General features: G+C 35.8%; 1 protein-coding gene across 4 annotated transcripts in view; it reads right to left on the bottom strand.

Annotated features, from left to right (window-relative positions):
• Positions 1-595: 595 nt before the first annotated feature.
• Positions 596-13,111, bottom strand: part of ACSL4 (acyl-CoA synthetase long chain family member 4) — an 89,950-nt gene continuing 77,434 nt past the window's right edge. For all 4 annotated transcript variants that reach the window (XM_008072987.1, XM_021706427.1, XM_021706428.1 and 1 more), the window contains one exon: positions 596-3,488. In XM_008072987.1, coding sequence (XP_008071178.1) covers positions 3,331-3,488 — 158 coding nt within the window. In that variant the 3' untranslated portion in view covers positions 596-3,330. The remainder of the gene's footprint in view (positions 3,489-13,111) is intronic.

Here is a 13,111-nt window from a genome sequence, read left to right as displayed (position 1 = left end):
ATGAATATTGTCTAGATACAGTAACGATTATGGCAATAGCCAACATAGAGCTATTGTTCTAAACACTTTCCATGGACTAACTCATTTTAATTATCACAATCACCCTATGAGGTAGATTCTATTTTTTTGATGGAGAAATGCAGCTCTGGGATGTTAATTTGCCCAAAGTCACACAACTAGTGAGTGACAAAGCCAGGAACCAGACTGAGGCATTCTAGTTGCAGAGCTCTTAACGCCATTATATACACTCCCTTGTATCACTCAGGTAAATTAATTTCTCCCTAAATATTAATTAGCCTAAAAGTAACAGTTATCACTTATTAGCACCTACTAATAATACACATAACATGACTGTTTTGTCCCACAATATCAGTATTACTAATGGTAATCTACTCTATTAACTGCATGTATCAAAGTAACAAATTTGGGTTCAAGTACAATGAATTGATGGGACTTATACAAGCTGGGCTAACTGCTTAATACAACTCCATAAACCTAAAAATGAGTACTTTAAAAACATGTGTTTAAAAAGTTTGGTTAATAATCATCAAACTTACAGATTTTTATCTTGACGCATAATTAAGTACAAGTCGGCTTGATAACATAGGTGAATTTATTTAAGATTCGAGTGCAAACTTAAAAACAAGAACAGCTTTTCATCAAGAATAAACACAAAATCTAAACAACAATCCTGCAATCATGCATTTTAACAGAAAGTACAAATATGAATACATTATAATTTGTAACTACATTCAAAAATTAAAATATTTCTTACCAAATCCAAAACACCGCTCAATCTTTAGCCTGTTCTCATCCTGTTACCTTAGAAACATTTGTCTTATGCTATCATGAAAATATAGGCAAGGATTGTTAATCAGTCTCTCCAATAAAAAGAAGCATTATCCCAACTTCTGACTTTTTGAATCATTCATTTGTATTTCTGTTCTGAAAAGCCATACAATTATATCTCCACTCTAAAGAAAACAAAAATGAATACAGATATCAAGGAGGCAAGATACTTGCATGTAATTAAAGCAAAAGTCACAAACGTTTGACTTAAAAATGTACATATCATAGTAAATATTTAAAGTACAACCTTATTGATGGCTGACACGTAATAATAACTGTGAACAATTTAAACAGGTATAAAAATGTGAGATCAAACTCTTTAGGCATAAATACTTGAAAAGTCACTATGAATATGGAAAGATTTGTATACAGAAACATGTATATTTTTAGATGAAAAATCAGGGGGTACTGGCATCTCCCTGGTCCCTTAACAATATTTGGATTTTCACAAAGAATTAGCAGCACCCAACCTTAAGTGTTAATCATGTGTTTCTAAAGGACCTGTACAACAGATTAGTTGGCAGTGTTCTAGCTTTTGGGAGATGGAGGCGGGTGGGGGTGTAAATATCTGAGATAAAATAGTATGCATGCACTCACACATTTAAAATCACCATTCTAAATGGGGAGAAAATCACATACTGGAGAAGTTTAAGAAATTCATTCTTAAAGAATAAACAGCGGGACAGGAATGGAAGCTGAATAGTAGTCTACTTGATAATAATGGTTTTTCACTCCTCAAAGGCAAGTTGGGAAGAATGACAATATTCACATAAATATAACTTCATGAAAAACTTGCCTAGAACTTGACTTTGCAAAACACTGAACAGAAATCTTTACAAAAAACTTCACTCTTGTTTATAATACCCGATGATTTTTCTCCTTATTTCCACCATATACATAACATTTAAGTATTTTCTTTATAAATATTTTAGAGGAAAAAGAATTCACTTTGTTGCAATGGTGGCCCACATCTGTACAAAGCAATGTAAGCAACATATATATATAGATACATATATATGTATGTATAAAAAATGATTAAGAAAAAGTGCAAAGAATAACAGTATTAAGAATTTTTGCGTTTTACAGTAACTATGGTTCAAGTGTGAATATCTACCAAGGATATATAATCCCAGATTTTAATTAAAGACTCAAAAAGAAACTCACACTCCAAGTTACTACACAAACACCAGTCCCTTATCAAGTAGATCCGCCCTTCTCCCAAATCGAGCATTTCCAGTTTCTAAACTCTTCACAAACAGGAAAAAAATGGTAACAGTGTTTTCTTCCCTTTAACTTCCCAAAACTCATCCAAGTTAATTAAACACCTGTAGGTTTGGACAAGATATTGGGGAAGTCGTTCATTAATAACCCGCTTTGCTAAAATTAAAGCAAAATGAAAGGCTTGCTGAAATGCAAACTACTGATTAAGAATCAAATCAGCAACAGCAAACAGACCTTAGATTACCAATGTAATTTAACACAAGTACATTTTAAAACAAATCCTTGTTATCAAAGATAAATTCAGAGTTCAACTCTCTTTCCCAGGTTCATTGTTGAACAAGGGTCCTAACTTCAAATACTTATGATTTTATCATCTTTTCTAACAGAGAAAATGCTTCCTGTTAAATCTGGATTAACTTTCTATCATTTTACTCTTGGTTTCAGTCCTGCATTTTGAACAAACACAGAAAGGCAATTTTCAGCATTTTAAAAAATGTACTTTCCTCTTAAGTCATTCAAATAATTACAGTCACTGATTTTAGATCTCAAAGTTTCAAAAAAGCAGTTCAATTTTCCTTTACTTATATTACTAGATATTTTTTGGTGTATATAGGTTGTTTTATTCTTACTTTAGGCACTGTAATTATTCACACTATTACAATGATTCTATATCTAGCCTATGCAACAATTATAATCTTAATGAATACCTTCTAAGGTACTATTTGATTCTGTATATCATAGTAGGATTGAATTTTCCCTTCGAGATAAATGGTTGGAAAAGAATTTTAAAGCCCTGCAGCACTTCTGCCTTGAGTAGTGTTAATACATATTTTCTGTCATGCTTAATATCTAAGCTTCTTCTGAACTAGGAAGACAACAGACAGTGGAAGCTGCACATTTCCTCAAACTACATTCTGCTCCAACTCCAATTTATTTTGTTCAACATTAAAGATTTTTCTTTACAAAAAACAAGTATATCTTAGGCTAATTTTAAAAACAGAATTTCTGCTCTATAATTAAAAACACAGCTAAAGGGAAATAACTTTTCAATCTCGGCTGTACTAGAACTATGCAAAAGTTAAAGTAGACTTGACAACTATTTTATTCAGTTTTGGTTTTGTTTTGTTTTGTTTTGTTTTGACCATGTCTTTAGAATGATATACCTTACATTCTAACAGACTGCTCATCAAAGGCTTAAAACTCTAGAACCAAAAACCACCAGGCTACCTCCTGTGCGACTGGCAACAAGAGAGCAACATGTTATTTGCCCCCATACATTCGTTCAATGTCTTTGAGGTAATGGTTCTTCAGCTCCTTCCTTTTCAGTTTGAAAGCATCAGTGACCAAACCAGTTTCAGGTGTCCATGGCTCTGGGCTTAATCGAACTTTGATTGGAATTTCAAATCGCTCCAATTTCACTGAAATGAGAAGTAGAGGGATGAGAGAAAGAGAATGGCGAGGGAAGGAGGGGGAAGAGAGTGAAAAGGAGGGGAGATGGGGTAGAAGGGGAGAGAGAAGCAATTAATAAAATATGAATTTTGCAAGATTTGCCTAGATGATGAAGGTGATAAGGCAAACTTGCTTAATGTTATGTTTATTAATGACATTTCTACCTTACAATTTCATTGTATATTTCTCAAAGTATACATAAATTGTTTCAATTTTATTCTAATACACATGGGGTACCAAAAAATGTATATACATTTTAAGAGATGTTATCTATGTATTACTTTTTGAAGTTGAACTAAATTACAGTAGCAATGTGGAGTATGACATTCACTCAACTGTGCTTCCACCATTGTCTTTGACTGTCCTACCTGTCGCATGGTGACGCCAGCATTCATTTGATTAACACCATCTTTTGAGCAAATGTCACACTTAAAATGTGCATACATTTTTTGGCAACCCCTGTATATACATACACACACACATCTAAACACACACACACACACACACACACACACACACACACACACACACACACCCTTTCCTCTTCGGAATTTCTAGTTGTTCTCTCTGCCTGGAATGGTCCTTCCTAATATAGTTACATGGTCAACCCCTGTATATACATACACACACACATCTAAACACACACACACACACACACACACACACACACACACACACACACACACACACACACCCTTTCCTCTTCGGAATTTCTAGTTGTTCTCTCTGCCTGGAATGGTCCTTCCTAATATAGTTGCATGGTTCTCTTCCATACTTCATCGAGGTGTCTGATCAAATGCTACCACCTCATCAGGGTAAACTTCTCTGACTACTCATAACAAAAGAGAAGTCCCTTTGTCTCTCTACATCCTCTTACACTATGTTTTGTTCAAAGTACCTATCACCACCCAGCACATTGTATATCTGTCCTACCCAGTAGAGTGGAAGCTCCATGAAAGCAGGGGCTTTGTTTTGTTTATTGTCATCCATAGGGCTACACTGAGAGCCCTCAATACATACATACAACTTTATTAATTCACTTTACAGAAAGTTAAGCCTCTAGACAAATATTCTTTTTTTTTCTGAAAAAATTTCAACTTTGTTGATCATTAGGAATATTCAAATTTTAAATGAGATGCCATTTTATTCCCCCCAGGTAAACAATACAAATTTTTAAGTCTAACAATATCACTGTTAGTGGAGGGTGTAAATTGGTGCAATCATTCAGAAAATAATTTTTACATTATCTAGACAAATATCTTTATAAGCTTTATTATATAATCAAATATAGATCAAAAAGGAAACTGAATTTTTTGTCTTTAAATGGTACAAGGAGTTGATGCAGTGTATATTGTATTTGAATTAGACAACTCAATACACTTTGGAAGAATCATACGAAAATAAGGACACAGAGATAATCAATGTAGTATTAATATTTTTAAATTCCACAAATAATACACCATCAAGTTATTTATTATGAATACATGGTCATGTTTAAAATTCTGAAGGCCCATTTGCAGTAATGCTAATCAACAGATGAGCTTTATTTTATAAGTGATTACTTAAAACAGCAATTGCCAAGAAGCAAACATCTGCGCATTTTTTAAAAAACTACTGCTAAATAGCCTAGATGACTATAGAAAAAATGTGGTTTCAGTGGTGAGCACAAAAAACTCAGATTCATGGATGTTCTTGTTCTAGTGCCTTTCTAAGTTTTATGAAAGCCTGGTTGAATTAGTGAGTTTCTCAATAAAATTAGAGAAGAATATACAGCTGAGTATAAAAATTTTTTCAAGTATAACTTAGAACCAACTTCTTAAATGCCTGAGCAGGTAGAAAAGGAATAGAAAACCTGCCAGAATTAATCATGTTAACAAAGTATAGTTCAGTTACACAGAAGTTCCTGAAATGAGCCTATCTGCTTCCAAAGTCACATTTGGATCTCAAGGAAACAATTAAATACACAACTATAGGTTTAACTCCAACATTTTTTATTTCATTTTATTTTTATTTTATATGTAGGTCCTACTCTAGAAACACTGACAAAATTGAGACAAGACAGGCACATTATTTGAATTGCACACAAGCAAATAAAAGTATATTTAATAAAAAAACTCCTCTACTTAGTCTTCATTAGTTAAATTTGTTTTAAAGCAAAAAAAAAAAAAAGTTGCTTTAAGGGTTTCAAGGGTTTCATCTTGGGAACTCTTAAACATTATCTAATACCACAAGCTATCAAAAGCAATGAACAATCACAGTTTTCTATGGACAGGATAAAGTAACTGCCAACAAGTGAAAAAGATGAGGGGAAGGAAAAACAATTTTATATGAGGCATTTTTATCTAACTAAAACTTTATGAAGTATAACCTCCAGGTGGCAGCAAATATCAATTTTTATAGCCATTAGTATTTGCTCAAATCACTCCAAAACAATTACTGTGCTATTCTTAAATATCAAAACAATTCTTATGATATTACCTATGCCTCACACTTACATTTAAAATATAAAGAGGCCTACTAGGAAAGATGTCAAATTTCTGACAGATTTGCTGAATACAATCAAGGCTATTTTACATTTTCTTTTGTGTGTGTGTGTTAAGTCTCTGAAATTATAATTTGAAGCAAAATGTTGGTAAGACAAATCTTTTGTGGCACAGAAAAATTTATGGTTTACACACTGAGCTCATAAATGGGCATTCATTAACCAAATCATGAATTATATACCTTACTTTAAGTACAGGAACGTTATAGGACCTAGTGGGTCACAGGAATTTATCCCATCTTCTACCCAATTGTGATCCAGTTTGACTTTCCCAACTGATGTTTCCACGTACTTAAATATGTAATGACAAATTATTCACATCACAATCTACTCCATTAGTATATTCAGAGAATTATTAAAAATAACTACAGTGCTCCTGTGTGTGATTAACATTAGCCTTTGGGTTGAAATGCTTTTTCAAATATTACATTTAAAGAAATATCAGGGATCGTATTTTTAAAAGTTCTGGGAGCCTGTTGTCATTAATATAAATATAATAATATTGTGTTATATCAATAATATTATACTAGAACTACAAAACCATTCTTGAACAAGAAAATATAAGTCACGTTGCCTTTACAGTTATATAAGTTTTCAATCTGATTATGTGAACAGGCAATTGTGGGGCTTTTTGTTGTTTGTTTTTTGCTTTTATTTTTATTTTTTGAGTCAGGGTCTCACTCCATTGCCCAGGCTGGAGTGTAGCGGCACGATTACAGCTCACTGCACCCTCAACCTCCTGGACTCAGGCAATTCTTTTGCCTCAGCCTCCCAAGTAGCTGGGACTATAGGGGCATGCCACCATGTCTACCTATTTTTTTTTTTTTTTTTTGTAGGAACAAAGTCTCACTGTTGCCTAGGCTGGTCTCAAACTCCTGGGCCCCGGCAATCCTCCCGCCTCAGCCTCCCAAAATGCTGGGATTACAGGCACAAGCCACTACACTGGGCCTATTTTTGTTTTTATAACAGAACAGGGTCTTGTTCTTGTTGCCCAGTCTAGAGTGCAGTGATATAATCATTGCTCACTGTAACCTCAAACGCCTGGGCTCAAATAATCCTCCTGCCTCAGTCTTCCAAGTTGCTAGGACTAGAGGTGCGTGCTACCATGCCCGGTTTTATTTTATTTTATTTTTGGTAGAGTTGGGGTCTCATTATGCTGCCCAGGCTGGTCTCAGAACTTCTGGCCTCAAGAGATTCTCCTGCCTCAGTCTCCCAAAGCTCTGAGATTACAGGTATAGGCTACTGTGCCCAGCCTCTGATTATGTTAACAAGCAATTTTATATTTAAAACTTTACAGTGTCCAGAGTTCATAAAATTCTTCCTGAGAAAAAATTAATTATCATATTGAAGTTGAAAAACTATTACTATGAACTATACTTTTAAACCAAAATAGAATCTGAATAGTTAATTTTAAAAATAAATAGAAATGAAAGTAGCCCAGTTAGGAAGATAGGAATACTCATGTATGTCTGCTAGGAATATAAACTGGTATGGTTTTTCTGGGGAAAGGGAGCAATCTGGCAACGGGGGAAATGTCTTTAAAATATTTTTTCTCTTTGTCTCAGAAAGTCCATTTCTAGGAATTCACAGTAAGAACATAATCACATAAAACAATAACTGAGTACACAAAACATGTGTTACATTTGTTTACATGAGAGAAAAAAAGTGGAACTCATCTAAAAACCCAACAACAGGGACTTAGGTGGATATTTATACACTGAAATAGTATTTAGCTATTAAAAGTTGTAATATAATTCTATATCTACTTGACTTACAATAATGTCAATGATGTTGACAGGTTAAGTATACATACCAAAATGTAATCTTTGCCACCCAAAGATAACTACTATAAAACTATAAAAATTTTTATTTTACTTCCTTCCTTATAATATTCTGTTTTACTTAATATATTATGCATATAAATAACCTATAATCAGAAGAATGATATTTTCATTTTTAAGAAAAAAACAATGGATTAAAATCAGGGTAATAGCTTCCAAGTAAACATGAAGAGTACACAGTTTTTCTCTGTTTCCCCAAAAAGGAATTTAAATAGTTTAAAGCAAATTTTTTTTTTGAGTTGGAGTCTCACTCTGTCACCCAGGCTGAGTGCAGTGGCACACTCACAGCCACCCCAGCGTTGACCTGCTGGGCTCAGGCGATCCTTCCGCCTCAGCCTTCCAAGTAGCTGGAACTACAGGCGCACGCTACCAAGCCTGGCTAATTTTTGATTTATCATAGAGATGAGGTCTCACCAAGTTGCCCGGGCTAGTCTCGAACCAGTGGGCTCAGGCAATCCACTCGCCTTGGCCTCCCAAAGTGCTGGGATTGCAGGCTGAGCCACCGAGCCTGGCCAAAATAATTTTTAAAATGAAAGTGGTGTTAACCACAAGGAAAAAAATGAAACAAGAGAAAGAGGACACTGAATGAGAAAGTTAACAAAATCTTAGAAGACAAAAAGCAAACAAATTAGTGGTAACTGACTTAGGGCTGAGAGAGCTGAGACGCCTGTCAACAGAGAATGATACCAACAAGAAGCAAACCATCCTCTGGAAGAGCTTGGGGAAGTGTCCCTGAGCCTACACCTCTGAAGACAGAAATAAAACAGGAGCGCTGGGCCCCAGCCCACTTAGAGAACAGTTCTCCCTCACTCTGCTGCTCTTTCCACAGCAGGCTGGAGACAGGTTTACTTTTTGGAAAATCTGACTCTGGACTAAAAGACATTAGGCAAAATGTAGGGAGATAGTAAGGCTGAAAACAGAAGGATTCCATGAGTGTAAGACCCTCTGCCTTCTCATCCCCCACAAGCTCTAACCCCCTTTAGGCAACCAGAATACCAGCACTCAGACTAACATTGCCCAGGCAAGAGATTGGAGAAGTCTTTGGAGAAATAGAATAACCAAGAGAAAAAGACACTAACATTTGAATAACTTTTCAAATGAAACCCAGTCATCTTTCCAAACAGTTTTTTAGTACCTCATTCTTAAATATGAATAGACAGACAAGGATGAGCAGACATTTGGGAGACTAAGCAAGAATAAAGTAGAACCTGGAGGATACAGAGATAACAGGAAAAAATTACATAAGAGATTCATTTTAACATCCTTAGAGGAATAAGCCCTGGGGAGCAGTCTAAATCATCTTCTATGACTGGAAGTCCATAGATAATGTCACAAATGAAAAAGTCAAGGAAGAGCAAAATAATTTTCGTTAGAAAAAAGCAGAGACAAATGCCATTGACTGCATCCATGAAGGGACAACAGGGTGCTATTAAAAAGAACAGTTAGAGGACAGGAATGAGCTCTTGAAGATTAAAATTCTGGTAGTGGAGGCTGGGTGCAGTGGCTCACACCTGTAATCTCAGCACTCTGGGAGGCTGAAGCAGAAGGATTGCTTGAGCCTGGGAGTTCAAGACCAGCCTAGGCAACATAGCAAGACCTAATCTCTACAAAAAATTAAAAATAAATAAAATTCTAATAGTGGAAATTGAAAATTCAGAATAGGGGAAATTGAAAATTCAGAAAACAGAAGAAATGATAAAGTTGAGAGATTCAGCCAGAATATTAAAAAAAATAATAGAGAAAAAAAAGGTAACAAAATTAGAGTATGAAAACAGTCATACAAAAGTAGTCATGGATACACACAAAGAGAACTTGGGGTTGGGATGGGGGTAAATTATGGGGGAAAAAAAGCAAATGAAAATAAAAATAAAATACATATTTCCCAGAACTGAAGGGCAGAAATCTCCAGATTGAAAAGGCTCACACCAAGTACACACAACGATAAATGATCAAAGACCGACACCAGAGCATATCATATCATTATAAACCATTAGAACACCAGAAATTAACATTATAACTCTGAAAGTTTGGAGAAATGAAATAGTTCATTCATACACAAAGGAATGCGAATTGGGATGGCATTGGATTTCTCAGCGAGCAACACTGAAGTTAGAAGGTAATAGAGCCAAGGCTGCACAGTGTTATAAGGAAAAACAGTTTACAATCTAGAACTCTAAAATATGCCAAACTACATCTCAAGGGTGAAGATAGAATAAAGACACATTCAGACGCACAAGCACAGTCACAAAAATGTAGCTTCTATGCACTTTCTCAGGAAGCTGATGAAAGATATGACCAAACCAACAAGTAAACCAGGAAAAGGACTGATAAGAGATCCAGGAGACAGAAACCAACATAAGATCATTGAAGATTAAAATTCTGATAGTTTTAAAATTCTAGCATTTGCCTCCTTTTCTTCCCCTAAAGAAAATGGTTAATGAGAATAAAAAAACCCAGCTCCGAGTTCTGAGTGTGTGTGTCTAGGACTACTTTTATAAGGCTGTTGGACCTCCGGCTTTCATCCTCTAATTTTATGATCCTTTCTTTGTTTTGTTTTGTTATCATTGTGGAAAGGAAATTCCCAGGATGATAGTAAAGGGAAGCCCTGGGGAGAACACAGTCTAAATTTCAACATGAGGATAAACTCTAAGAAGTATGCCTCCAAGACAAAAATATAGAATGCTATACTTTCCTATATTTGAGAGAATTTTTACAACTTTATCAGAGTTTAGGGGAAGAATTAAGAAAGGCAATTTTAAAATTCAGGGAAAAACAAAAAGTCATGCAAGAAATGAAATATAATCATACAACATGTAGTTCAACTGTGAATACAGTCATATTGTAACATGGGTATAAAATGCAAAATTTGCTATAAATTGGGAAATATGTAATACATATAAATTATATTTTATATATATATATAATACCATATATTGGGAAAGGAAGTGTATATTTAGGGGAATGGAGATTTAAAAGCTAAATCATCTTCTATGATTAGAAGTCCATAGATAATGTCACAAATGAAAAAGTTAAGGAAGAGCAAAATAATAATATTTTTCTTTAGAAAAAAGCAGAGACAAATGCCAGAAATTTAAATTTAAAAAAGTTAAAGGAGGATGAGACTCAGGGATGAAGAGGGGTACAATGTAGGCTACTGTTTAATATAAGTCTCGTAATAGTAGCTGTCATTTTTTAAACTGTACACTTATCACACAGAAAAAAAATAAAAATTAAAACTTAAGAAAGTTATAAGACCAGCCTATTTGTCTTGAGAGCTAATTTTTAAACTCTTTACTTTCCCCAGTGTTTCAGTACACTTTGTCAGAACTTTCTGCTACTTTGAAACTGAGAATCACTCTCTTTCCTGAATGTTTCACAGCAGTGCTCTCCGCTGGCTCTGCCCTCCTGGCATCTTGCTGATGACGGGTTCTACCCACGCCTCTCCCTCCACCCATTGCTCACTTGCTGGTGTTGTCCAGGGACCTGTTCTCAGTCTCCTATTCTCACTTTATACTCTCTCCCAAGGCTAGCCCATGTCTACCTTCAGGGTTTTCATCCCAAGTCTATAGTACAGTCTAGGCCTCTCTCATAAGGTTTGGATTCACATACACAACACATTTTAACTTTGATTATCCAACAGGCATTTCAAACTATGTATGTCCCAAACTGACCTCATCACCTTCTCATATATGCTGGCTCTTCCTTATATTTTCTAGCTCAATCAGTAAGAATATCTACCTTATAGTGTGAACTACAAATCTGAAGGCCAGCCTCCTGGATTCCTCTTTTACGTTGCCTACATTATCCAAATAATCATCAAAGCCTGCCCATTTTGTCCTTAAATGTTTCCTGATTCCCCGGTTCAGGGCTTTACTACTCCCACCCCTCACCAAGGCATTTCCTACAGCCCTCTTAAACTGGATTCCAGCCTCAGTACAGTCCCCCTAAAATGCATCTTCAGCATGGCCTCAAGAAAGACTGTGCCTATCCTAAACACAACTATGACCACATCACTAACCTGCTAAAACCTGACAATAGCTCCCCATTGCCTAGAGGATTAAGTCCTATTTTCTGAACATGGCATACATAGCACTACATGTCTGGGCCTCTGCTTACCTTTACAGCCTCATCTTGGACTCTACCAGAACATCAAACTTCTTATAGTTCCCTACAGACATGATCTTTTTCATACTGCTGTGCCTTGACTCACGTTTCTCCTCCGCCTAGAATACCCTCCTTGGTTAACGTCTAATCAACCCTTAAGAATGAGCTTAAGTGACATCTCTATAAGAAAACCTTCCATGACCTCCCAGGTAGGGTTAGGTACCTTCATCTGTGGTATGATTCTTTTTGTTTGTTTGTTTGAGCTGGAGTGTCACTCTGTTGCCCAGGATGGAGTGCAGTGGCATGCTCATGGCCACCACAGCCTCAACTTGCTGGACTCAAGCGATCCTTCTACTTCAACCTTCCAAGTAGCTGGAACTACAGGCATGCACCATCATGCCAGCTAATTCTTTGATTTATTGTAGAGACGAGGTCTTGCCAAGTTGCACAGGCTGGTCTCGAACCCCTGAGATCACGCAACCCTCTCGCCTCTACCTCTCAAATTGCTGGGATTGCAGGCATGAGCCACCGTGCTCTCTCTACTGCTGATAACACTGCTGTCTCTCTTATGTGCCCCTCTCATCGGATAATGAACTACCTGAGAATAAGACACGTGTCTTACTACCTTCTATATTCCAATGGTTAACACAATTACTGGCATATAGTATATAATGAGATGTTCTCTGGTTGGTTAGTAATGCATCATCTGAGGCAGTCTACTTGCACAGCCAAAGTATATACATAAAGAAGAGTCATGGGTATGACAGAATTTACTGAAGATTTATTAGATTCCACTTTGCAGACCAGACACAAGGTAGACTTATATAATAGATCTATACAAAGATGGGTCATTTCAAACACAGGTTAGATGACCACTTGGGAGGGATGTTGTAACATGCAATAAAAAAGAACTACAGGAGCTCAAGGCTGCAATGAGCTACAATTTCAGCCTGCACTCCAACCTGGATGGCAGAGTGAGACTCAGTCTCTTAAACAACAACAAAAAGAACTAGATAGGTTATTCTACTATATGACATTTAAGGATTCTTCCAACATGAAAATCCATTTATATATTTATATGTATATATATTTTAAGAGGCAAGTT

Source organism: Carlito syrichta, unplaced genomic scaffold (assembly GCF_000164805.1).
Source record: "Carlito syrichta isolate Samal-C Ts95f unplaced genomic scaffold, Tarsius_syrichta-2.0.1 Scaffold315562, whole genome shotgun sequence".
NCBI classification, from domain to species: Eukaryota; Metazoa; Chordata; class Mammalia; order Primates; family Tarsiidae; genus Carlito; species Carlito syrichta.
This window is presented reverse-complemented; position numbering and strand designations above follow the sequence as displayed.